The sequence below is a fragment of the Mesoplodon bidens genome, assembly GCF_964165515.1.
Source record: "Mesoplodon bidens genome assembly, chromosome: 6".
Taxonomy (NCBI): Eukaryota; Metazoa; Chordata; class Mammalia; order Artiodactyla; family Ziphiidae; genus Mesoplodon; species Mesoplodon bidens.
The window spans coordinates 1,760,676-1,787,790 of NC_138162.1; the positions used below are offsets into that span (position 1 = coordinate 1,760,676).

The 27,115-nt window shown below is 55.0% G+C and overlaps 1 protein-coding gene across 3 annotated transcripts in view; it reads left to right on the forward strand.

The window, feature by feature from the left end:
• NACC2 (NACC family member 2) overlaps positions 1 to 27,115 on the forward strand; it is a 71,906-nt gene that overhangs the window by 33,427 nt on the left and 11,364 nt on the right. Inside the window, exons 1-2 of one of the 3 annotated variants that reach the window (XM_081238194.1) lie at positions 5,829 to 5,934; positions 7,296 to 8,254. In XM_081238194.1, coding sequence (XP_081094320.1) covers positions 7,369 to 8,254 — 886 coding nt within the window. In that variant the 5' untranslated portion in view covers positions 5,829 to 5,934; positions 7,296 to 7,368. Of the gene's footprint in view, positions 1 to 5,828; positions 5,935 to 6,076; positions 6,397 to 7,295; positions 8,255 to 27,115 lie in introns of those variants that run through there. The other 2 variants (XM_081238195.1, XM_081238193.1) reach the window with 2 other exon arrangements.

Sequence of the window (27,115 nt, forward strand, 5' to 3'; positions counted from 1 at the left end):
TCATGCCTGGTGGGCGGTGGCATGTCGGAAGGAGCCCCAGCTGCATTGTCCCCCCGCACATGGGATGGGCTGGGCCACCCAGACCCCTAGGCTGGACCCTCTTCAGAGCCCACCGCATGGGCCACGTGCTGTGTGACGCAGGGCCCGCTGTCCCATCTGGGAGGGCGTCCACCCAGCCCCCGCCCAGCCCCCGTGGTCCTGCGGCCAGTGGGGCTGATGGGGCCTGGCTGTGGGTGCCGCACCCAGTGCCCTGGGCCCTCAGGGGGCTGGGGATGCTGTCTGGAGGGCCGGCAGGGAACTTAGGTGTGTGCTCCGTCTCTCTGAGGACCAGCCCTGCATCTGTGGCTCCCTCCGGGGCAGCAGGGGACGGACTGATAAGCACATTTTTGAATTTGCAGATTCTGGCAGGCTGCCCTTAAAAAAAAAAGCTTCTAGGCAAACATTTGTTAGTGCAGTTAAAACCGGCTTTTATGCCTGATGCCGGTCCAGGCTGTGGTCTGGGTGGAGGCTGCCCAGGTGCCTGGCTGAACACAGGAGGCCTCTTGCCTCTGCCTGTCAGGCTGGGGCTCAGTGAGCTGGGGGGCGGGGTGTATTGGAGGTGTGGCCACAGCCCGGGACCCGAGTGGCCCTGAGGTTTCGAAGGCCTGTGCGCCCCCTGCCCCGGGCACAGGGGACTCCAGGACAGCCAGGCGCAGAGGCTGAGGTGGAATTCTCATCTCTGCAGCAGAGTCCTGGAGGCCCGGGGCAAGTCCAGGCCTCAGCGTCCCTCTGTCCAGCAGGGTCAGTCCCCACCCTCTTGATGACCTCGGGTGCCCGGGATCATGGGTGTTGAAAGCAGGCAGGGGGGGAGGGGGGTGCCTGGGCAGGAAGCTCATCCTCTGGGTACCTCAGCCTCCTCTTCTGCACCCACCTGGAGGGGGTGGGGCTGGGAGGCAAGCACACACGTCGGGACCGTGGGGAGGGGCTCCGAGCAGCTGAGACCCTACCCTGGAGCCCTGGTTCCCTGCCCGGGGCCTCCCATTAGCAGCCTGGCCCCCTGACAGCCCAGCCCTGCTTTGTGGGGTATTAAAAGTTTAATGCAAACCTGAGGCTCAAGCAGGCCGGTGCCTCGCCCAGCTTTCAGGGGGCCTGGCACGCCCGAGCCGGGCAGCCTTGCTTCAGACAACCACCTGGACCTCCGAAGGGTCAGCCCCCAGACCGCTTCCCCCTTGCCCCTCGGGGGAGCAGCGCTCACAGCTGGGCCAGAGCATCAACGGGGGACTGCAGATGGGGGTGCCAGAGAGCCTGGTAACTGGAGCCTGCGCCGTAATCGGAATCGGAAAGCAAGGCCGTCGCTCTGATGGCTGCTGTCCAGAGCGACACCCCGCCCCGCCCACGCTCTCTTGACAGCCTCCGCGGGGCAGCCTGGGCGGTATTCCTGATGCCCCGACAAGCCCACGTGTGTTCGTGCTGACTCAGTAACCTGCCCACCTCCCTGCAGGACACGGCCCTGGGGGATGTGGCCGCTGGAGCCTGGCTCCAACTCTGGAGCGCCCTGCCCTGCCTTTTAGGAGGTGGCCTTGCTGCCAGGCCGGCTTCTCCCGAGGTCCTGAGATGGCAGGGCTTGGCGGCCGGGCAGCGGGGCTGCCACGGGGATGGGCCCCCAGCTGGGGGCTAGGTGCTGGGGGGTGAGAGGGGCTCCTTTTTCTGCTGCCAGAATGTTCCCGGGCACACCTGCCCCGTTCTTCCCCTGCGGTGGCTGTGTTTAATGGCTGTGCGTTTGCCGAGGTCCAGTCCGCTTATTAGATTGGTAAAATTAAATCCTGCAAAATAATTTAATTTAATTTAATTTGTCTCGCCTCCTTTTCCCTCGCTGGTGGTGCTCCTGCAGAAATTACACGCTGCGTTCCCGCGCGGCGCCGTGCCCCTGCCGTAGCAGGCCCTTTAGGATCGGGGGTGGGTGGGGGAGGCTGGACTCTGACGCCCCCTGGCCCCTGTGTGCATGCGTGTCTGCAGCTCTTGGGGCTCATAGCCCCACATCCTTCTCTCGGCCACCTGTGGGTGCATGGCCCGCCGGGGGCTGGGAGGCATTCTGGTGGACAGCCCATAACCCCAGCCGTTCCTAAGGGAGGGTCCACAGAGAAGAGACACCCCCCACCACCACTGTTCCTGGGGAGGTCTAGAGTCTGTGTGGAACAGGCCTCCCCTGAGGCTAGCACAACTGCAGGGGCTGGACTCTGGCTTTGTTATGTCCCAAAGTGGGTTCCCTTCTGAAGGGCATTATGAGGGGGAGGGTTCCGTGGTGCAGTGGCTTTGAGGATGGCCAGGATGAACAAAGATAGGATCTCAGATGCTCCCTCCGGCTCTTCAGGACCTTCCGTGAGTGGACGGCACAGGAGTCTTGCTGTGGAGGGAAACAGAAGAGGTGGTGCTGCCTGGGTAGCAGGGGGTGGGGAAACAGAGGCACAGAAGGGGAAGGAGGTCGTGTAGGGCTGGGCAGGGGAGGCCAGCTCAGGCCCCTGGCCCCTCTCCTCTCCGGCCACTGCCCATGGGTCGGCCCTCGGCACGTCCTGCTTTCACAGTCCTGGGTGTGTAAGCCAAGCCTTTATTTTATTCTTTTCTCCTAAAGTTCAGCTTTGTTCTCGCTCCGGCCGAGGCTTCTAAGAAAGCAACCTGAAACCAGCTCGTGCTGGGCTGTCCTGGGCTGGGCCGTGGGGCGGCGGCCTCACCCGCACAGGTGGCTTGAGGACACGGCAACAACAGGGCTGGTTGTCCCCATCCCCGGGGCCAGACAGCCCCGTCACCTTCCAGGGGGAGGATGGTCCCCTCTCTGGGTGAACGGTCTGGCCACAGCCCCGGGGGGCAGACCCATGAAGCACAGACGGGGCCTAGGCGGGCGCCGGTCTCTAGCCGTGCGCCGGTCTCTAGCCGTGCGCCGGTCTCTAACCGTGTGCCGGTCTCTAACCATGTGCCGGTCTCTAACCGTGTGCCGGTCTCTAACCGTGTGCCGGTCTCCAGCCGAGCGCTTTCCTCATAACATCGTCTGCCTCGACCCTGTGGTCACCACCGGAGGGTGAACGTGACCCCCCTCCCAGGCGGGCATCCCAGACGTAGAGTCCTCTGCTGGAGGCCATAGGACCTGCATTTGAGGAGGCTGGCTCCGGGCCTGGCATGTGGGGTGGTTCCCAGCGGAACCCAGGAGGTGCTCTTGGAAGGGTCGGCTCCGCAGACCTCGCTGTCCCCCGCCGCTCTCAGTTCAGATCCTGGCTGCTCCCTGCCCAGCCCTGGGCAGTTGGGACCCTCTGGGGGCCAGTGCACACTGCACCTTTGCAGCTTCCACCCACCCCAGCCAGGCTTGGTCACCCCCTCCCCTCTCACGGCACGAGAGCCCCCATCTGGCTCAGGAGGCCCCACCTCACTCTCTGGGAGGCTCCCGGTGGTGGGTGACGGGGCCCCGTGGCGGCCCGCCCCACTGTGCTGTGTCCCTGGGCCGCACAGCTCCTCTCTTGCGGCCCTCCGTGGCTGAGCCCAGCATTGGGTGAAACGCCCGTCAGGCATCGGACAGACTTTCCCAGCCTCAGCAAGCTCCCGTGTGGCACCTGGGGGACTTCCCTGCGGAGCTGGCAGTGAAGTAGGGGCCTGAAGGTGGCAGCTCTCCTCCACCCAGGGAGGGCCTGGGTGCAGCACAGCAGAGGGGAGAGCTCGTGTAGGGCGGTGGAAGGCGGGGTGTCCTGCACCCAGGCCAGGGCTGGCCCCTGCCCTTCCCTACCCATCACGGGCCCCACTGTCCTTGGGCCTCTGAGTGTCCCGCTGTTTCTCCACACTGGCTCCATGTGTGCCCAGTCTGCCCCCCTTTGTGGCTGGGCAGGCACATGGGGCTGTGCCTGCACCGCCCCCCCACCGCCCCCCGAGGCCCCAGTCCCTCATCTTGGGGCTAGTGGGCTTCTCCTGGACCCCAGGAAAGGGGGACCACCAGGATGACACAGCCCAGTCTGGGGGGCCTGGCAAGGCTACCCAGTGGGGGTGAGGGGAGGTGTGCAGACCCGGGCATCCATGTGGACCCGAGAGTGCGGTACGTAAGGGCCCTCGGTCCGTCACCTGGTGGCCGAGGCCAAGCCAGCATGTGAAACCTGGCTGGTGCTGAGATGGTGGCCGCCCCACATAGGCCTCGAGCAGGAGGAAGCCTGGCCAAGCCCCGCTCTCTCTCCCCACACAGCCCCCGGGTCCCCAGAGCACCGAGCGGGGACCATTTCTGTTAATGCTCCACGTGCGGGCCTGTGTTGCCATCACCCCTCGAGTCGTCAGCAGCCCCATGCAGGAGGCACCAAGCCACCTCTGCTGACCGCTGCTCGCTGGGCGGCTTCCCTACACCTGGACTTCTTCCCTCTCTCCATTCAGCAGCTTTTTATCTGGTCTCGGAAGCTGAGCCCACGGTGTGTGAATGGGCAGGCGCCAGATGGCTCTTTCTTTCCGGATGCCTTGGAAGGGACGGTGGGGGGGTGCTGCCTGTAGCCCCCCTGCCTTGCCCCAGCATCACCTGATGGTGGCCGTGCTGGGCGCTGCAGGACACAGACCTTTCTGGGCCATGTCCACTCTCAACCCTGCCCCTTCTCGCAGGCTGCCACAGTTGGTGGCAAGCAGGGAAACTGAGGCTGGGCAGGCCAGTGGTTTGCCCCAGGGCCCACGCTGTCCAGCAGGTGGGGGCTTGAGCCTAGAACAAGGTGCCGTCCTCTGCAGCAAAACAGGCAGTGCGCACCGCACAGCCGCCCCGCCCAGGAAAGGTTCAGTAGACGGCGGACACTGTGGACCCCGCACCAGTGGCCCGGCCACACGGGTCACCTGAGGGCAGTGCCTTTGCTGCCACCTCTCTGGGGCAGGTCCATCAGGGACTAGGGCGGGTCCTTCTGGGGCTCCTGGTTGCTGGTCACCACGGGCCTGGCCCCCCGTTGTAATCACAAAGTTGTACTTCTTTAAGAGAGCTGCCCCGGCTGGGGAGTTGGGGGACAGGGTGATTACCTGGGGTTTTGGGGCCGGACTAGCTGGGTCTGCTGCTCTGGGACCCCAAGAAGGGGGGCACTGGGGCCCGCAGGGCGCTGGGGGAAGGGGGGCTGGGTCTCTTCCTCCCTGGCCCCTTGTTCTCACCTCTTTCTGCCTCATTTTCTCATCTCCCTTCTTTTCCTCCCCTGGTCACCCAGCTTCTGCCCTGTCTGCCCCGACCCCCTGGCCTCCCTGCCCCCCTCGCCGGCCCCCACCCGGCACCCCCCCCCCACCTTGCACTGCAGGAGTTAGGCCGCTCTGCCAGCCCTGCAGACTGTTTGGCATAGTTTAAATGCTTTGACACTCGGGCTGTACTGGATGGCAGGGTGGCAGTTTACTGGGTAATTCATATGCAAAACTGCACTATAAATTTCCAGGCTGTCTCAGTTGCCGTGGCACCACGAAGCGTCTCTCCACGTACAGTACAGTATTTCTGCCATCTTTGTTTGCATTGCAGTGAGTCATCAAAAGTCTGTCTTGTACCAACACCCGGAGCCGTGCATTCCTCTGGCACCAACACTCCACTGTTTTTAAAGCCGGGGCTGGGAGCTGGCATTTACTTCGGCTCTCAAATCAAAGGCGGCTATTCATTCCCCAGAGCTGCCTGAATGTCCGTCTGCATCCGGCCTCTTCATTTAGATGCTGTGCGCTGCCCCGGAGAGCCGGGCTGGGTGCAGCTGAGCCGCGGCCCAGCCCAGCCGAGACTCTCTGTCCCCCTCCTCCCCCCATCCTCCTCCCCCCCCCGCCTCCCCCTCCTCCTCCCCCCGCAGCTCCTCTCGCCCTCCCCACCCCAAGGGCTCCCGCTCCGTTTGCTGCATTCCCGGAGCAGCTGGCGGCTGCGGGCGGCCGGCGTGCGGGCGAGCCTGCCCCTGCCAGGCTGAGTGGGCAGTGCCGGGGCCACGGCGGCAGCGGCCAAAGGTAGGTCTCCCCTGCCGCCGGTGCCACCGGCCAGGCCGGCAACTTCTCCGCAGCGGGGGCACTGCGGGCCCTCCCCCCGGGCGGCCGCCCACCTGCTCAACTCCTGTCGGCGGCCGGGCCGGCGCTCCGCCCTCCTTCCGCCGGCCGCCCGGCGCCTCTGTGGCCGCCCGCACTTTGCTCCCGCGGGACCGAGCGGCCCTTTGTAGGGGCGCCGGCTGCGCGGAGTTGGGCCGGCGCCTTCTCCGGCCCGTCCGTCCCGGCCCCGCTTCTCTGAGTCGGACACCAGATCCACAGCCCGGGAGCCCCATCCCCAGACCCGGCGGGCCGGCAGCATCCCGACCACGGCCAATCCCTTGCTCGGCCCTCCCCTGTCTCCCCACGACCCCTTTAATCACCTGGGCTGGGAGCGAGCCAGCAGGGATCGGCCGGCATCGGGAGCTGGGGGCCCGGGAGGGCGCGCAGGTGGGGCTGCGACAGGCTCCCAACTCCTGGGCTGGCAGCCGGGTCCCCGAGGCAGCTCGGGCTGGGGGAGCCGGGCGCGGCTCGGAGCCCCTCTGGCTCGAGGTCTCTTTTGCCTGGAGGGCAAGCAGAGGTGGCGGAGAGGCTGAGTTCTCCCAGCTTCAGCTCACTTCCCTGGGCAACCACTCCTGCCCGCCTCTCCCGAGGGCCGAAGGGGCGGCTTCTCAGCCGGCGGGGCAGAATGCCCCCCCTGGCGGGCCCTCTGCACAGCTGCTCTAGGGAAAAGGGGAAAAGCAAACCGAAAGCAAAGCCTCCGAGAAACAGCCCGCCACCACGAGACCCCGGCCACACACACCGCGGTGCCCTGCCCCTCGCTCTGGGTTCAGGCCCCTCTCAGGGGACAAGCGGCAAGGGGCTCCTTTGCTGCTAACTTTTTCCTGGGAGAAGAGTTGTGCGGACGCGCCCCTCGCCCCTCCAGTGCTGTGGGTGGACCGCCCCGTCCCGTCCTCCCGTCCTCCCGTCCTCCTGTCTGTCTGCCGCCTGCAGGCCTGTTCTCGTCTTCTGCCAGGACAGGGTGTCTCCCGGCCCCGAGGGCTTTCGCACTCTGCTGGGTGGACTCTGGGAGCGTCCCAGAGTGGTGTGGGTCCCCCACCCCACCCCGGCTGGAAACCCAGCTGGGGCTTCTAGCATCCTGGGTGGCACTGACGGCCCTGCCAGGGTCCCACCGTCAGCCGGGTCTGCGGCGACACCTGGTCTGGCTCGTGGCGGCTGGAGGGTCTGGGGTGCCCCGGAGGGGGGCCCGGGCACTGGGGCAGAGCGGGGTGGTGCGGGGCCCGGCCCTGCCGGTGGGCCGCTGGACGTCCGGGAGCCCGAGCCTGACCGCGGCGCCCTCTCTCCCGCAGATGCGCCCCGCGCGGCCGCTCCCGCACTGAGTCTGAGGCCCACCCGCCGCCCCCGCCCCCGCCCCCGCCCGCCATGTCGCAGATGCTGCACATCGAGATCCCCAACTTCGGGAACACCGTGCTCGGCTGCCTCAACGAGCAGCGTCTGCTGGGCCTCTACTGCGATGTGTCCATCGTGGTCAAGGGCCAGGCCTTCAAGGCCCATCGGGCCGTGCTGGCCGCCAGCAGCCTCTACTTCCGCGACCTGTTCAGCGGGAACAGCAAGAGCGCCTTCGAGCTGCCGGGCTCCGTGCCGCCCGCCTGCTTCCAGCAGATCCTGTCCTTCTGCTACACGGGCAGGCTGACCATGGCGGCCAGCGAGCAGCTCGTGGTCATGTACACGGCCGGCTTCCTGCAGATCCAGCACATCGTGGAGCGCGGCACGGACCTCATGTTCAAGGTGAGCTCACCCCACTGCGACTCGCAGACCGCTATGATCGAGGACACCAGCTCCGAGCCCCAGAGCCCCTGCAACCAGCTGCAGCCGGTCACCGCCGCGCCCCCCTACGTCGTGTCCCCCTCTGTGCCCATCCCGCTGCTAACCCGCGTCAAGCACGAAGCCATGGAGCTGCCGCTGGCTGCAGGCCCAGGCCTGGCCCCCAAGCGCCCGCTGGAGACGGGGACCCGGGACGGCGCGACAGTGGCGACGGGCCCCGCGGTGGCGGCAGGCACGGCCCCTCTCAAGCTGCCCCGGGTCTCCTACTATGGGGTGCCCAGCCTGGCCACCCTCATCCCCAGCATCCAGCAGGCGCAGTACTCCCAGGGGGAGCGGACCAGCCCGGGCGCCAGCAGCCTGCCCACCACCGACAGCCCCACCTCCTACCACAACGAGGAGGACGAGGAGGATGACGAGGCCTACGACACCATGGTGGAGGAGCAGTACGGCCAGATGTACATCAAGGCGACGGGCAGCTACGCAGGTAACGCGTGGTGGGGACCTGTGCCCACGCCGCCACTGCGGCCGCCCGCCTGCGGGCACGGGCGGACCTCCCGGCACCTCCTGTGTGGGCACCGAGGCTAGCCTGGCCTTACCACATGGCATTCACAGCCTGGCAGGGAGATGGGCACGTCCGGGGGCCAGGGCACCCCGGGGGCACAGCTCAGGGTGGCCGCTGTGCTGCAGGTGTACGGGGACAGTCCCCAGCCCAGACTAGGTGAGCTGGCAGGAGCTGACACCCGAGGCAGGAGCAGGACCCAGGTCCGTCTTGCAGGGCCTTAGCTAAGGACTTTAAACTCATCCTGGGTGAGATGAGCGGCCACGGGAAAGTTCAGCCGCAGTGTAGCGTGTGGGACAGATCCCTGGCTTGCACCGGACTGATGAAGAGACTGAGGGCCTCAGTGGACCAGGGACCTGCCTGAGGGCTCACAGGGCAGTGTGTGACCCAGACTGGTCACTCACCTGCTTGAGGCCTCAGTGTCCCTGTCGCTGAGGTGCCTGCCCCGGCAGGCCCATCTTCGCTGCCTTTGATCTCAGCCCTTTCCCCACCCATGTGCTTCTGCCTTCCCTCTGACTCAGGGAGGCCAGAGAGTCCCTTGGGCCCCTCGCAGTCGCGGCCGTCTCCCTGGGGCCAGCACCAAGTGGCCGGCCAGAGGGTGCCTCTTGAACTGAACATGCTGCCCCTCAACTTGTTTTGGGGGGGACTCCCGCATTTGGGATCTGTAAACCCAACACGCACTGATTTGCGATGCCTGGTGTTGCCTGTAAACTGCATCACGATCGCCAGAGACGGTTCAGGATTTGCTATGTGAAGGGTCCCGTAGTTGAGGCCCCAGGTCAGGTGTCCCCTTCCCTTCTGTTTTGTTCCCCGAAAACTGGCTGTGTGCCTGGGCCCGCTGCCTGTCCTGATTTGCATGCGGGGCCCGTGTCCAGTGACTGGCCCGGATGCGTGCTGCCAGTGGGAAGTGGCATCCCAGAGCTGGGGCCCCAGAGGGCAGTCTGGGGACTCTTTCTGTCCCAGAGACCCACCACGTCCTCGCGTCCTGATGGGGCCGACGCTGCCCCTTCTCCCCCTCCCCCTCCACTCCTCCGCCTCCAGGCAGGCGCTGGTCTATCAGTCCTGGGGGGCGGGAGCAGAGGGAGCCTGGTGCACTGGCCAGCTCGGGCTGCTGGGACAGCCGGTCCCCATGTGGCACTGGGCGGCTGGGTTTCCGTCTCTGGTCTGGCTGACGTGGGCCCTTCTCAGGGTCCCTCTCAGAGCTGCGGGGGAGGCACTGCCCTGGGCAGCTCCCCCGCAGGGGCCCTGGGCCTTGGTTTTCCCAGGGCTCATGACTTTATTTGAATGCGTTTTGTCATATTTGTATGAATTGTGCAGGGTACTAGCACACAGACCACCTCCGTCTGGACTGGGTTTTCTCTTAGTGGTAGGGGGGAGGGCTTGGTGTTCCTGACACCAAGAAGCCCGCAGCTCTGGTGTGGGTTAGGCCTGGCCGGGACCCTGGGAACCACCCGTGTGCAGTTTCCTCTGCCTGACCCCGCCATCTCCCTGACAGCCCCCAGGAGTAGAAAGATCTGTTGGCACCCAGACTGGGCCAGAGGGAGCTGGGGTGGCTCCCAAGCCCCTTCCCCAGGAAAACAGGCTACACGGGCTCAGGGCAAACCCTGCAGGACCGCCCCACCCACCCCCCTGCCAATGCCAGCAGCTGGACGGCTCAACGGAGGAGTCAGGACAGAATCTGCTGAGGGCCCAGGGGCGGGGCTGCCCACTGGTGGTCCCTGGTGGTACAGTGCCAAACCAGGAGAGGACCCTAGTTAAGGTGTCACCCCCGGGTCCTCCCTGTATGGCCCCCTTCCCGCCAGTGTGGCCTCGGGCCTTGGTGTGTACGAGATGGTGAGAGACACCACAGGTGTTGGGATTGCTGGGTGTGGGTGCAGGGCGGTAGCCCGTCTGAGGGCACCTGCCCCTCTGGCTGCATGAGCCTGGACCCTCTCCTCACCTGAACAGTTGTGGCCCACCTGCACCCTTGGATTTTCCAAGGAGCCAAGGGAGGTGGCCGAGGACAGCCCGGGGTGCGGCTTGGGAGACCGAGCTGCCCCACTGCCTTGACTGTGACTGCGCTTTCTCACCAGCCCCTCCTGCACTGAGACCAGCTGCTGGGTCCTACTGGGGCCGGGCACAGGTCAGCCAAGGCCTGTGAGCCCCTCATCCCACATCCCTGGGAGCGTTGGAGGTGGGACGGGGTGGAGGGAAGCTGCAAGACTGGGGGCGGTGGCCTGGGAGCCTGTCTCCAACAGGACTCTGGAGGCTCTGGTCTGGGTTTTCTCCTCCCTGAGCCCGTAAGTGGGGCAGGGAGGGGGGGTGTGATTTCTTGGTTAAAATCTAGGTTATCGGCAGTGACGTTGCTGGCATCACTGGTCACCGGGTGCGCTGGGAAGAGGGTTGGGGGGAGGGTCCATGGGGGCCGGGCAGGCAGAGAGGGGCCCGTCCCCAAAGGCTGGCTGCTCCTTGGGCACTGGCTTCCCGTACCCCAGGCTCCCTCTGTGCTGGCTTGGTCTGGCCAGGGGGCATCCTCACACCCCGCATGGACAGCTGAATAGCCAGGTGCCCCGTGCTGGGGCCTGGACAAGGATTGGGCAGGGCTCTCGAGCTGGTGGAATTGGAATGTTTCTAAGGTGAACTGGCACATAAGGGTTCTCAGGAGTCCCTTTCCTTTCGGTTTTCCCACCTGCCAGGCGAGGGGGTGGCCTGAGTGACCTTCAGGGGTCTTCTCTCCAGCACGCCGTGTGCAGGAAAGCGAAGGACGCAGAGCCCTGCACTAGAGACCCCGTCCCCACCCTCATCCCCGTGAAGAGCTGTGAGCAGCTCCCATGTGATGGGCCTCTTGCTGTGGAAATCGAGGAATTGAATATTACAGATGAGTGGATGGACTCCTGATCCCTCCCCCCTGCAGCCCCCGCGTGGTTTCCCGTTTCCGTGCTGTGTGTTCCTCCATTCTGTCCAAGTCCTGTGTCGTCGTCCGTTCGTGGAGATGCCATGGTTGATTTATCCACTTCCCTGTTGGAGGATAGTGGGTGGTTTCTAATTGGTTAGGTTAGGAGAGGTGCCACTGGGAAGGCCCTAACAGTGATGAGGCCAATCAGACTCACCCCACATCGCAGTGGGCTCAGCCCCCCACCCCGGGGCTCAGGGCAGCTCGCGCTTCAGCTCCGCAGGGCCCAGAGCCAGTGGCATCTCTCTGCACATCGGCCTCTAGCCGGGAGTGGGGCAGGAGCCAGGGGCCGCCCCGTCAAGGCAGTGCGGGTCTGGGGGCCTTGGTGTTGGTTCTGGGGGCGGGCAGGGCACAAGGGCACCCTGCCGTGAGGGGTCTGCTCCCACGGTCTCTCCTTGTTCACACTCTTTGGGCACATCTGTACCCACAGGCTGCGAGCAGTGGTGGCCAGGATGGGCGTAGTCCCTGCCCTCGCCCGCTGTGGACACAGAGAGACAACAGACTGGACCCTGATGTGGTGTTTCATCGTGGCAGGGGGCCACCGTCAGGGCAGGCTGCCCCTCGGCCTGGGAGTGAGGCTGAGGGGTGCGGGGGGGAGCCCCCTCCCCTGTTCTCTGTGGTTCTGACCCCCTTCTGGCCTCCAGGCCCGCCCCCCTCACTGGGCAGATGTTGAATCCTGCAGGCAGATGTGCTCCCTACGGGCTTCTGAGCCACAGGCCTGCCTAGGTGTTTACGCACCAGCCCCGAGCTTTCACCTTCACCCTTGCCCAGGAGGGGACTGCTGCGGGGTGCCCTGCTGGTGGCCAGTGAGCTGGTGGCCCCGTGTGGCCCTGCTCTCCCTTCCCCTCCGGGTCTGCCCACTGTCCCCACGCCTGGACGTGGGACGGACCCTGGTGGTGCGCGGGAGGGGGTCCTGGCATGCGGCAGCACGTCTGTTCCCGGGTTCCGCCGCTCTGAGCAGAGGCCGCAGGTGGCTCCTGCACGCGGGAAGATAGAGCCCTGCCCCGGGCCAGGCCTTCGCAGCACGGCCTGTGAGGTCAGCGCGGCTGCTGTCCCGTCTTACGGGGGCGGGCCAAGCCTGCAGCGTTCCCCCTCTGCACGGCAGGGCGTCCCTCCAGCAGAGCCTCTGGGAAGCCTGGTTGGCGGCTGCTCCCACCCACAGCTCAGAGCTCATGAGCTGTCGCTTGGGGGTCCCACAGAGTGGGAGCAGTCAGGATGGGTTCTGCAAGCCCCACTCCCCGCCTCCCACACTGCCTCCTGCCCTGGGCCAGGAGCGTCTGCACCGTTAGAGCCCAGCACAACCCCTGGCCTGGCTACAGCGGTTCCCAGGTGGGGACGGCCTGCCCAGGCTCGGGGGGTTCCCGCTCTTTTAAGGCAGTATCTTGGCAGCTCAGGCCAGGCGAAGGAGCTGCCTGCGCCAGTGTGTCTGTCCCACTGTATACCCCGGAGGCTACCCTGAGGGCTGGCCGGGCACCCCAGGCACCATCTGGGGCTCATCCCTGAGGGCCTCCGGGGGCGGCCCCCCTGGCTCCCTGGCTTCAGCTTCCATGCAGTGTCACGTTTAACCCTCACACCCCCGAACACCCTGAGATTTCTTCTTAAACCGGTTTTATTGAGGTGTAACTTAAATACCTCGGTGACACGGGTATGAAATTACCCATTTGAGATCCATCAGATGGAGAATGTGTCCGTCACCCTGGGGGCCCTTGCGCCCCTTTGCTGGCATCCCCACCCCCAGCCGCAGGCAGCCTTGGATCTGCTTTCTGTCCTCTGGATACTTTTGTCTGTCACGTAAACAGAGTCAGGCTGTCTGCACTCTGGTCCGGCTGTCTCGTCAGCAGAATGAGTTTGAGACTTCCCTGTGCTGGGTGGGCAGTCCCGCCTTTTTCTCCCTGTCTTTTTTATTTATTAAAGTGTTTACATGCAATAAAATATGCCAGTTTCAAGTGTACAGGTGATGAGTTTGGCCATTGTAATCAGTCAAGTACCATGGTCAAGATACACAACAGTTTACTTCCCTCACATGTTTCCCCGCGTCCTCCCCATCCCACCCCACCCCCGCAGCCCCCGTTGCTTTCCATCACTGTCATTTTTCCTTAAGTGGGATCTCACAGAACGGAGTCTTTTATTTTTGACTTTTTTCAGTTACTGTATCTTGAGGTCGATTCATCCGTGTGGTTCTGAGTGTGGGTCCTTGGTCCTTGTGGTTGATGGTATTCTCCCATGCCATGGACATGCCACCAGTGGCAGTCGTGTGTGACCGTTATCGTGCTGCTGTGAACATCCACGTACACGTGGGACTGCTTTTCTGTTCATCTACTGAAATTATTATGTGGGTTTTCTCCTTAATTTTACTGATGTGGTGTATTGCATCAGTTAATTTTTAAATGTTGACACCCTTGAACTCCTGGGATAAGTCCCACTTGGTCATTATGTTTTATTGTTTTATATATTGCTGGATTCAATTTGCTAATGTTTTCTTAAGGAACTTTGCATCTACGTTCATGAAGGTTAATTATCCATAGTTTGCCTGTAGTATCTTTGTCTGGTTTTGTAGGAGGATATGCTAACCTTATGTCTCTTCTCCTTAATTTTCTGAAAGAGTTTGTATAAGTTTGATGTTATTTCTTTCTGAAGCATTTGATAGAATTCATTCACCAGTGAGGCCACTTGGGCCTGCAGTTTTGTTGTTGTTTTTGTGCCTCATGGGAAGGTTTTCAATTATACATTCTGTTAGTTTAGATGTAGAACTGTTCAGCTATCGCTCACATCTTGCTCGAGCCGTGGTAATTTGTGTCTTTCAAGGAGTTTATCCATTTCTGATCTATGCAGGTATTAATATAGCCGTGCCAGCGCTCTCGTGTTTACTATTTACCTGGTGTTGGCTGTTTTCATCCGTTTACTGTTAACCTACCTGTGTCTTAAAGCTCAATTCTTACAGGTAGCACATGATTGAGATCTGCTCTTTTATCCAGTCTGACCATCTTTGGGATTCTTTGGGAATCTTTCGACCGTTTACGTTTAGTGTAATTTTCAAGGGGGTTCGTTTCAGGTCTGTCATCTCACTATTAGTTTTTTATTAGTCATGTTTTCTTTTTTTCCTCTTTTCCACCACTTTCTGATTGAATTTTTCCAGAGTTTCTCTTTAGCTCTGCTGTTGACCTAGTGGTGAGACATCCCCCCCCCACTCCCTCCGTGCTTCGGCCGTCTGGAGCTGACTCATGAATCTGTGACGTATCCCATCAACCTTCTCAGGTATATCACCCCCTCCTGTGGAACTCAGACTTTCGAAACTGTGTGTTTTCATTTCCCCACTCCGGTCCTTAGTGAAATGGTTGTCGTGTATTTTACTTCTTCACAGGCTATAAGCCTTACGATGATGTTATTGTTTTTACTTGAAACAGACAGTTGTCTTTTTTCCACTTTTAGTCACTTTTAAAATTTAACTAGAGTAGGATTTACCCTTTGGGGCAAATTGTTCTCTGAGGTTAAACAAGCGTATACAGTCATGTGATCCCCTCCACAATCATGATACAGAGCAGTCACCTCCCACATTTTATCATCCCCTGCGGCCCCTTTGTAGTCTTTTCTTCCTCTCTCCCAACTCCTGCGACCACTGGTCTGTTTTCTGTCTCATCAGTGGAATCACACAGTGTGTGGCCTTTTGATTCAATGCATTTGAGGTTCATTCGTGCTGTGTGAGCTCGTGGTTCTTTTTTTTTTTTCTGACTGCTGAATAGTATTCCCATGATGGGTTTATCTAGTGGCCAGTCGAAGCACCTTTGGTTTATTTCTAGTTTTTAGTGGTAATGGATTGAGCTGCTACAAACGTGGCATCTAGGTTTTTGTGCACACTTGAATTGTCAGTTCTATTTGGTAAATTGGCCTAGGAATGAGATAGTGGGTCATATGGTAAGTGCATATTTAACTTTATAAGAAATTGCCCAAACTCTTGTCTAAAATAGTTCTGTCACTTTATATCACCACCAGCAAAGCAGGAGAGTTCCTGTCATTCCATGATCTTGTCAGCACTTGGCTTTGTCTTTTTTTTAAAAGCCATTCTCATGGTCTATAGTGGTGTCACAGTGCAGTGTTAATTTGTATTTCTCTAATGTCTAATGATGTGGAACACCCTTTGTGTATTTATTTGCCATCTGTATACCTGCTCTGGTCAAGTGCCTCTTCGAGTCTTTTGCCCTCTTTTTATTGGGTGGTTTGAATATTGAGTGTTGTTGATATGGTGTACTCCTTATACATTCTAGGTGTGAGAGTCCTGTGCTGGGTATGTGACTCATAAACATTTTCTACTAGACTGCAGTTTGTCTTTTCTTTCTCTTACTAGTGTCTTTCATAGACATTTTAACATTTTGTTGAAGTTTATTTTTAAAATTTTTAAGTCTTATTTTTGGCTGCGTCGGGTCTTAGTTGTGGCACATGGGCTCTTCTTTGCAGCAAGCAGGCTTCTCTCTAGTTGCAGCGTGCGGGCTCAGTAGTTGTGGTCCGCGGGCTTTGTTGCCACACGGCATGTGGGATCTTAGTTCCCTGACCAGAGATCGAACCCACGTCCCCTGCATTGGAAGGCGGATTCTTAACCACTGGACCGCCAGGGAAGTCCCCTGATGAAGTTTAAATGGTCAGTAATTTCTCTTACAGATGATGCTTTTGGTGTTGTATTTGATTCTCTACCTAATAAGATTATAAGAATTTTTTCACCTGTGTTTTCTTCTAGATGTTTTATGGCTTTGGGTTTTACATTTAGTCTGTGGCCCATTTTGAGTTAATTTTTGTATAAGGTGTGAGACATGGATCGAGGTTCTGATTTTTTTTCCATGTGGATGTCTAATTTTTTTTAAGAAATTTAAAATATGAAAAAAAGCCTATTATGTTTACCCACATATTTACCTTGTCCAGTTCTTCGTACCTCGTATAGATTAGAGTTTCTATCTGGTGTTATTTTTCTTCTGCTTAGAGAATTTCCTTCAAGCTAGTGATGGACTAGTAGTGAATTCTGAAAAATTACAAAGAGGTCTTTATATCACCTTTTTAAAAATCTGCCTTATTGAAGTATAATTTATGTATAATAAAATTAGTCCGTTTTCATTGTACAGTTGTCACCTTCATTCTTGAAGGGTATTTTTGCTGGATGTAGAATTCTAGGCTGACTGTTACTTTCTGCTTTCAGTAGACGTTCTCTTGTCTTCTGATACACATTTTTTTTTTTTTTGCGGTACGCGGGCCTCTCACTGTTATGGCCTCTCCCGTTGCAGAGCACAGGCTCCGGATGCACAGGCTCAGCGGCCATGGCTCACGGGCCCAGCAGCTCTGCGGCATGTGGGATCTTCCTGGACCGGGGCACGAACCCGTGTCTCCTGCATTGGCAGGCGGACTCTCAACCACTGCGCCACCAGGGAAGCCCTTGTCTTCTGAAATGCATTTTTTTTCCTCGGGAACTCATTGTCATTCTTCTCTGAGTTTCTCTGTATGAGTTCTGTCTTTTCTTTTCAGGCAGCTTTTATTTCTGCTTACATTTTGTTGAGCTTTTTGGACGTGTGCGTTTATACCATTATTCCTTCGAATATCTTGTGCCCCTCCCCCCACAACTCCAATTAAACATGTTTTTGTCCCTGAGGTCCCAAGGCTCTGTTTATTTATTCGTTTTTAGCCTTTTTTTCTGCTTAGGCTTTAGATGGAGTGGTTTCCATTGCTGTTTCTTCATGGTTGCTGATCTTTTCTGCAGTTCTGTTTTGTTCTTATTTGTATGTTCCATTTCTGCCCTCATTGAGTTCCTGCTTTTACATTTTTTTAAAAGTTCTGATTGTATTTTATAGCTGGTTTTAAAGCCTTTGCCTGCTAATGCTGTCCACTTTGTTATTTCTTGGTCTGTTTCTACCTACTGATTTTTCTCCTCTTTAGGATCACCTTTTTGTGGTTCTTCACATATCTATTAATTTTGTAACAGGTGCTGGACATCGTGGATGTTGAGCCCTAGCAGTCTTGTCCTGAGTCTCTCATGGTGGAGTTAAGTGGAATTTCCATAATGAGTAATGATTTTGAGTGCTTTTTCATACTCTTGGCAGCGTGTCTGTCTTCCTTTGGGAAGTGCCCATTTAAATCTTCTTTCTCACACTTTTGTAGAGTGAGTTGTGTGTCCTTTTCTCACAGCTTTTCGTGAGCTTCTATGTACTCGGAATAGACCTCTTCTGTCAGACAAGTGTCGTAAATATCTTCTCCCACTCTGCAACTTGTCATCTTCTTAATAGAATTTTGTGGTAGTAAGTTTATTAACTTTTTTCTCTTTATCAATAGCTATTCTTATATCTTGTTTAAAGAAATCTTCCTTTACCTCCAGATCAGTGTGATGTTCTTCTGTGTACCTTAAAGTTGTCTTTTTGGTTTGAAATCATTTTAAATTTATAGAAATGTTTCAAGATAAGCACAAAGAACTACTGTATACCTTTCCCTCAGACTCACTAGCTGGTAAGAATTTGCCACATTTTGCTTTATCATTTTTTTTTTTTATGTATAGGTTTTTTTTTTTTTCTCTGAACCATTTGAAGGCAAGTTGCAGATATTATGCTCTTTTACCCCAAAATACTGAGCAGTGCTTACAAACGGGACATTCTCTTGCATAAACACAGTACAGTGTTCAAAACTCAGGAAATTCAGGGTTTTTTTTGTTTGTTTGTTTGTTTTACTTTGGCTGTGCTGGGTCTTTAGCTGCGGCATGTGGGATCTTCATTGCGGTATGTGTGCAGGATCTAGGTCCCTGACCAGGGATCGCACCCGGGCCCCCTGCATTGGGAGCACGGAGTCTTACCCACTAGACCACCAGGGAAGTCCCCAGGAAATTCACTTTTGACCCAGCACTACTGTATAATCAACGATGCTTAAATTTCCATGCTTAAATTTCTCCAGTCGTCTCAATATTGTCCTTTGTGGTCATGTTGGGTTTTTCTGATCCAGTATTCAGTTCAGAATCACACATTGCATTTCTGGTTATTCTCTTTAGTCCTCTTATTCTGGAATAGATTCTCAGCCTTTATCCTTCATGAGACTTTCCTTCTGAAAGAGCATGGGCTGGCTGTTTTGCAGAAGGTCCCTCTGTTAGGGTTTGCTGGGTTTCGTCTCACGATTGGGTGCCTGGTGTGCGTTTCTGCTGAAATTCCACAGGAGCAATGCTGTGTCCTTCTCCCGCCACGACCCTGGTCTGGCTCAGTGTTGGTGATGGCCCCTCAGGTGATTTGGTCAAGGTGATCTCTGCCAGGTGGAGTCACTGTGAGAAGAGGAGGTGTGTCATTAGCCTTTCACCCAACCCTTTTAGTGTTTATTGATGATTCTTGCCTGGATTGATCACTACTCTGATGGTTGCAAAGTGGTGATCAGAGCTCCATAACTCCTACATCTATTAGTTAGTGGTCTTTTGTAGGGAAGAGCTTCTCCAGACCCCCTGCTTATTTATTTTATTCCTTCACTTATTGTTGTTGTATATTTGGTGTTAGTATAAAGTTGCTTTTTTTTTTAAGCATTTTCATATTGTCTTTTTCAGCAAAATATCCCAGGCTCATCGTATGCTTTCTGTTCCCCAGCCCTGGGGTCAGCTCTTTTCCCTCTGAGTGGGAAATGGTATTTAGGAACCAAGATCTGGGTGCTACATTTGCTTATTGCTACTAGGGTGCTGTTTTTATACCCTTTTAGTAGTCAGAGCTAGGGATTTATATACTTAAAAATCACGAGTTTGTACTGATATCTCCAAATTTAACTCAATGTCCTAGGCTTCTCCCAGCCTCCTCTCTTCCTTACGTCTGTTTTCCCCTCTAACAGTCAAGATTCAGACTCTCCTGCTTTCTTATTAAGGATTTTCTCTCGGTAGTATATCTGGAATTGATTTGTTTTTTAATGTGGTGTGATATGGGGCTCAAGATTTACTTTTTTTTTTTTAAGGGGATTTTAAAATTATTTATTTATTTATTTATTTATTTATTTATTTATTTATGGCTGCATTGGGTCTTTGTTGCTGCCTGCGGGTTTCTTTAGTTGTGGCGAGCGGGGACTACTCTTTGTCACGGTGCGCGGGCTTCTCATTGCAGTTGCTTCTCTTGTTGCAGAGCATGGGCTCTAGGCACGCAGGCTTCAGTAGTTGTGGCACGCGGGTCAGTAGTTGTGGCTCGTGGGCTCTAGAGCACAGGCTTAGTAGTTGTGGTGCACGGACTTAGTCGCTCTGTGGCATGTGGGATCCTCCCGGACCAGGACTTGAACCTGTGTCCCCTGCATTGCCAAGCAGATTCTTAACCACTGTGCCACCAGGGAAGTCCCATAAGTCTCTTTGCTTTTCCTTTTCCTTTTAAAATTTATTTATATTTATTTTTTGCTGCGTTGGACCTTCATTGCTGCACGCCGGCTTTCCCTAGTTGCGGTGAGCGGGGGCTACTCTTTGTTGCGGTACGTGAGCTTCTCATTGTGGCTTCTCTTGTTGCGGAGCATGGGCTCTAGGTGCGCGGGCTTCAGTAGTTGTGGCTCGTGGGCTTAGTTGCTTCGCACGTGTGGGATCTTCCTGGACCGGGGCTCAAACCCATGTCCCCTGCATTGGCAGGTGGCGGATTCTTTTTTTTTTTTAATGGGACTTTTTATTTATTTATTTGTTTGTTTATTTTTGGCTGCATTGGGTCTTCGTTGCTGTGCGCAGGCTTTCTCTAGTTGCAGTGAGTGTGGGCTACTCTTTGTTGCAGTGCGAGGGCTTCTGGTTTCAGTGGCTTCTCTCGTTGCGGAGCACGGGCTCTAGGCTCACGGGCTTCAGTAGTTGTGGCACACGGGCTTTAGTAGTTGTGGTGCACGGGCTTCAGTAGTTGTGGCGCATGGGCTTAGTCGCTCCACGACATGTGGGATCTTCCCGGACCAGGGCTTGACCCATGTCCCCTGCATTGGCAGGCGAATTCTCAACCACTGCACCACCAGGGAAGCCTCAGCCTTTTCTTTAAATATTGAAATAGTCATATAGTTTTCCTCTTCTGCTCTGTTAATGTTATAAATTGCTTTTTCAAATATTAAAAAACCTTGTGTTTCTGGAATAAGCTCAACCTAGTTGTGATGTAGTATCCTTTTTACATACCTCTGGATTCAACTGCCTAATTTTTTTGCCTTTTTTGGGGGGCTCTCTGGAGCTGTGACCACTCCCAGTCAGTGTTCATCTCCTAGAAGGAGGCCTCAGCTGGGTTGCCAGGTGTCCAGCAGTTGCTGAATCGAGGGAGCCACTCCCATCTGGCCAGACCCTGAGTGTGGAGCCCCTGCCTCTGCTGGGGGTGCCCCCCTGCCCCCCACAGAGCTTCAGCCTAAACAGGGAAACCTGTTAACTGCATACCCCCCACTGACACAAGGCACACACAGTGTGGGCGCCAGTGTAGGTACCCCAGACCCACATCAGAGGAGTGGGAGTTTGGACCCAGTGCCTGGACCACCGGCTGTGTGGGACAAGCCCGTGCTTTTCATATTGCCTCATATTTTCTCTAGGATTTTTGCCACTATGTGGACGAGAGAGGGTGCCTTCTAATTTTCCTTTAAGATAATCTCTCCCTTTTTCGCCAGCAAGGTTATCTGGCCTCATAAAATGATTCGAGAATTATCACCCTTCCCCCGACTTTTAAAAATGACCTGGAAGAGTTTGTATAACATTAGTCCATTTCTTAAATATTTGAAGTAATGCCCACATGAAGCCACTTAGGCCTGGAGTGTTTTGCAGGACAGTATTTATTAGATTCATGTCTTTATTAGGTCCAAGTTCAAATTTCTTTTTCTTCTTGTGTCAGTGTTGGTAAGTTGTGTTTCTCTTCAAGCTTACAGGTTTCATCTAATTTTTAGATTTATTGGCGTGAATCTGCTACTTATATCCTCTTAAAATCTTCCTAATGTTTATTGAAGAAAGCGGCAAACTGTGACATGGGGCAGATCTGCTCCATGGCCTGTTTTGGTACAGCCCACAAACTAAGGGTGCTGTTTATATTTTTAAAGAGATGTGTAAAAGGAAAAAAAGCAAAAACGAAGGACATTCAACAGAACCCAGCCTAAAAGATTGACCCTCTGGCCCTTTACAGTAAAAGTTTGCCAACCCCTGTTCTGTAGAATCTGCTGTGTCATGTTAATATAATATTAACAATTAATATTGTTAATTTGTGTCTTTTTGCCTCATTATCCTTCATTCAGTCTTGCTAGAGATTTTCCAACATATTAGTCTTTTCAAAGAACCAACTTTTGGATTTTTCTCTCTTATGTATACAGTTGACCTTGGAACTGCATGGGTCCACTTATACACGGATTTTTTGCAATAAATACAGTACCTGTAAACAAATATGCATTTCTTTTTCACATTTCCGTTTCGATGTCTAGTGCTGGTAACACGTATAATACCTACAGCGTTCCGTATCACATAAGACAATATTGATGCAGGTACTGAGAGACAGATGATTCATCTTGTAAACAGACGATGTAAACTTACGATATTCGGTGAATACAGTCTAGTACTGTAAATGTATTTTCTCTTCCTTATGATTTTCTTGACAACATTTTCTTTTCTCTAGCTGACTAAGAATACAGTACAAATACACATAACATACAAAATGTGTGTGAACTGACTGCATATGTAAGGCTTCTGGTCAACAGTAAGCGCTTAGTAGTTAAGTTTGGAGGGGAGACAGAAGTTATATGCAGCTTTTCGACTGCTCGGGGGGTCGGCGCACCAACCCTCACATTGTCTAAGGGTCAACTGTACTTACATATATATTTTTTAAATTTCAATTTATTTCTACTTCCTCTGAGTTAATCTGCTGTTCTTTTCCTAGTTTTTTGATCGATTGATTTCTCAGCCTTTTAAAATATATGCCCTTTAGGGCTGTCCATTTCCTGGTCAGCACGGCTTAATTCTACCCAACACATTTTGACATGTTGTATTTCCATTATCATTCAATCAAAAATATTTCCCAGTGCTTTCGTGATTTTTCTTTTCTTGACCCTTGGGTTATGTAGTGGTGTGTTGCTTAAATTTTCAAACATGTTTTGGATTTTCCGGTCATCTATTTGTTGTAATTTCTGAATTAAATTTCCTGTGGTCACAGAATATATTCAGACCACTTCATTGCTCTGACGTCTTTTGAGACTCTGTGCCCCAGCAAATGTTCCATATGCACTAGACAGAAACTATGTTGCACCAATAACTAAATCAAATCTTGCACACTCTTTCAGATTTGCTTTTATCTTCTTATGTTGGCTCAAGAGGTGGGCTGTTCAGATCTCCAGATAGGCTTATAGGTTTGCCATTTCTCCTTTTAGTTCTGCCTGTTATGATGAAGTTTTGATCTGGGTGCCTGTCAATTGCAGGCTTGTTTCATCTTCCTGGTGAACTGGCCCTCTTATCATTGTGAAATATCCTGTAGCACCAGGAAAGTTTCTTGCTTTAAAGTCTGCGTGGTCTTACATCAGCAGAGCTGCCCTGGCACCCTTCTCTTTGGTGTTCACCTGATGCACCTTTTCCACCATCTTTCGCCTTCAAACTTTCTTTTGTTTAAGATTGTCTCTTGGTTTTTTGTTTGTTTGTTTGTTTTTTTGCGCGGTACGCGGGACTCTCACTGTTGTAGCCTCTCCCGTTGCGGAGCACAGGCTCCGGACGCGCAGCCTCAGCGGCCATGGCTCACGGGCCCAGCCGCTCCGCGGCATGTGGGATCTTCCCGGACCGGGGCACGAACCCGTGTCCCCTGCATCGGCAGGCGGACCCTCAACCACTGCATCAACAGGGAAGCCCCGGGGTTTTGTTTTTTTAATCCAGACAACAGTTTTTCATTGGAGTGTTTAGTCCACTTACATTTCATGTAATTACTGGTATCTTTGGGTTTCATCTACCATCTTAACTATTTTCCCTTTGTCCCCTCTGATCTTCTGTTGTTTCTCCATTTTTTTCCCCTTCTTTCAGGTTAATCAAGCATTTTACTCTGTTTATTTGCTTTTCCATGCCTGTTGTAAGTTTGTCCACTGGTCTCTTAAGGGTTGGAGGTTTCAGCATTCATCCTGACTCATAGCCTTCCTTCAAGGAGCCTCACAGAGGCCTCCATCACTTCAGCCTCTTTGTGCCCCTGTCACACTGCTTGGGGTTGTTGGCATGTTTTGAGCTGCACCAGCCCTCTTGTTATTGTCATTTTAAATAGTTGTGTTTATACTTAGCTGCACATTTATTTTTTCCACATATTCCTGCTTTACCCTCGCCCTCTTTTTTTGGAGGGGCCGCACCACGAAGCTTACAGGATCTTAGTTCCCCAACCAGGGATTGAACCTGCGCCCTCAGCACTGAAAGCGCCGAGTCCTAACCATTGGGGACCACCAGGGAATTCCCTACCCTCTCGCCCTCTTATCTGGGATCACTTTCTTCATGTGACTTCATGTCTTTAATCAGTTTGGAGTTCTGGGTCATGATAGCTTCCCACACGCACCCGCCCTCCTTCCCGGGCTCCCGTGACACACGTGATGTGCATTCACCGCGTCCTGGGAATTCCAGGTGACTTTTATTCTGTTTTATGACTTTTCTATTTCTTTTTTCTTCTGCTGCTTTAACCTGGAAGTTTTGGATTGAACTATTTTCCAGTTCACTAATCTTCTCATCTGCTCTGTTTAATTTCCTTTTCAACCAATCATATTTCTAGGATTTGATGGTTTTTATTGATTCTAGTTTTCTGGTGAAATTCTCCATCTTGTACATTTCTTGCACAAATTAAGAGTAGTTATTTGAAAGGCAGTGTCTGCCTGTTTAACCTGTTACAGATCGCCCGTGGGTCTGATCTAATGTCTCTTTGTAAATTGTGGGTTTTTTTAATCATTTGGCTCTGCTTTCTTGTATTGCTGGTAATTTTTTATTGAATGCTTCACATTGTGTGAAGACATTTTGGAAGCTCTAAGCAGAGCTGCTCCAAAGAGGTCTGGGACCTGTTAGAGGTCTGCCTGAGCCGCTGTCGGATTTATCAAGCAGTGATGTGACCTCCTGGAGTAAGTCAGGCTGGGAGCTGCTGGTTGCCCTCCTCCTGGGCCCTGGCTGTTCCCAGGTCTTGGCTGAAAGCCTGGGTGTTCCCCAGAGCACCGCCTCCTCGGCAGGCCCCAAATCTCAGTGTTTGTCCAGCCCATACATGGGACACCACATTCTTTTTTAAATTTATTTATTTTATTTTTGGCTGCGTTGGGTCTTTGTTGCTGCACGCGGGCTTTCCCTAGTTGCAGCGAGTGGGGGCTACTCTTTGTTGCAGTTCGTGGGCTTCTCATTGCAGTGGCTTCCCTTGTTGCAGAGCACGGGCTCTAGGCGCACGGGCTTCTGTGGCACATGGGCTCAGTAGTTGTGGCTCACGGGCTCTAGAGTGCAGGCTCAATAGTTGTGGCTCACGGGCTCTAGAGCGCAGGCTCAGTAGTTGTGGCTTGTGGGCTCAGTAGTTGTGGCACGCGGGCTTCAGTAGTTGTGGTGCACAGGCTCTAGAGCGCAGGCTCAGTAGTTGTGGTGCACAGGCTGCTCTGCGGCATGTGGGATCTTCCCAGACCAGGGCTCGAACCCATGTCCCCTGCATTGGCAGGCGGATTCTTAACCACTGTGCCACCGTGGAAGTCCCCGTAAGTTTGTTTTCTATGTCTGTTGAGTCTGTTTCTGTTTTGTAAATAGTTCATTTGTATCATGTTTTAAGTTTCCACATATAAGTGGTATCTCATGATACCACTTTCTCTGTCTGATTTACTTCACTTAGTATGATACTCTCTACTGGGCAACTTTTTTTTTTTTTGCGGTACGCGGGCCTCTCACCCTTGTGGCCTCTCCCGTTGCGGAGCACAGGCTCCGGACGCGCAGGCTCAGCGGCCATGGCTCACGGGCCCAGCCGCTCCGCGGCATGTGGGATCCTCCCGGACCGGGGCACGAACCCGCGTCCCCTGCGTCGGCAGGCGGACTCCCAACCACTGCGCCACCAGGGAAGCCCCGGGCAACTCTTTTTACTGCAGCTTTTAGAGTCGTTCTTGCCGAGGGGCTCAGTCCACTGTTGGCTACTGCCTCCTACTCACAGTGGGCGTCTCCGGGGTATTTGACAAGTTCAGTGCATTTAGTTTTGTGTAGCTAACGTGTGCTCGTTATCTTAAAGAATGTAGAACGACCATACAGTGAAAAGCCGTTCTCCCGCATGGCCCCTCCGCCTCCCACTCTGGTCCCCAGAAGCATCCACAGTCGGCCTGGCATCCACGGGTGGGCAGGGAGGCTGCAAGCTTCTCAAGGTCAGCACTGGACAGGATGGAGAACAGAAAAGGGACATGGTCAGACTGGCGATAGAAGAGCTGTGGCATCACTGTGGGGGGGTGAGGAGACCAGGTAGGGGACCAGTGGGGTCTCCTAGGGCCAGATTTGGGTGCAGGAGACAAAAAAACCCTGAACCCTGGGCCTGGGGAGGGGCAGCACCAGGTTTCATTGGGACGGGCTTTCACTCAGGGGAGCGGGAGCTGCCCAGAGGGAGTTGCAAGTGTACCGAGCTGCGGCCCGCGGGGCCGGTCACCAGGTCGGGTGGCCGCCTTGCAGGCTTGCACTGGCCGCAAAGCCCTGCTGGAGCACCGTCCAGGGTCTGGTCTCTCGGCCCCGCGTCTTCCCCAGCAGCTATGCCTGTAACTTCCTGAGCACAAGGCCTGGAGACCCGCTGTGTCCCTTTGTGTCCTGGCAGCTGGGGTTTACACACAGGTCCTCCCGACTCTTGGCCTTGTGTTTCTGTTTCCACCTTTATTTTTCTTTCTGACTGGCTTTCCCTGCCAGACTTCTGCTATTTTTTACCCCACATGCCAAATTGCATTGGCTCTTCGATGCATTTCGTGCCCCCGTTTTAGATCCAAGAAATGGGATGCATCTTACAGTCGGTGGTGTATCACAGTTACGTTGGTGTCACGTAAAATACAGAATGATGCCTGTGGTGACCCCCCCCAGCCACCTGGGCCCAAGTGCATCTGTAGGAACCACCACCTGCCCTGTTCCTGGGATGCTGATACAGGTGTGTCCAGTGCACAGATGTCCTTCACGGGTGTGGCCCTTTCAAAACTGCCAGTCTGGGTGGCACTGAGCTGGCAGCTGCAGAGATGGGCTAGATCGCCCACCCGTGGTGCGTTTGTCATGAGTGGAGGCCACCCGGAGCTGAGTGGGAGGGGACTGGGGAGGGCTGGGCGGCCGCCTGGGCATGGGGTGGTGTGGCCTGAGTGTCCACCGCCCAGAACAGCTCCATCGACCACCCCCCAGGGCCCCAAGACTCCACCGTGCTGCTCCAACAGTCACCCCCCCAACCCCATCCCCTGGCAGCCACTGTTCTCTGTCCCCATGGTTCTGTCTTTGGAGCGTGTCCGACACATGGACCTGCCCGGGAGATAACCCTGGACACTGGCCCCTCTGCTGGGCGCAGTGAACCTGGGATCCATCCAAGTTGTGCATCAATCATTGGTTCCTTCTTGTGGCCCTGTGGTGACTGTCATGTAGATGGCTTCCTGGCTGTCCCTTCCCCTGACGCAGGACATTGGGTGTTTCCAGTTTGGGGCATCTGTGTGCAGAGCGGGTGTGGACATTTCTATACGGGGTTCGTTGCGTCCAGCCCTCATTTCTTTCTTCTCCTGGGTAAATACCTAAAAGTGGAATTGCTGGCTCAGCTATGCATATGGTTAACTTTATAACAAACTGCCTCCTGGTTTCCAGTGTCCTCACCACCGGGACGAGCATTCCAGTGGCTCCGTGTCCTTGCCGGCATGTGCTGCGCTCCGGTCCCACTGAGCCGTCCTAACACGAGCAGTGGTGTCTCAGCGTGGCTTTAATTTCCATTTTTCTAACG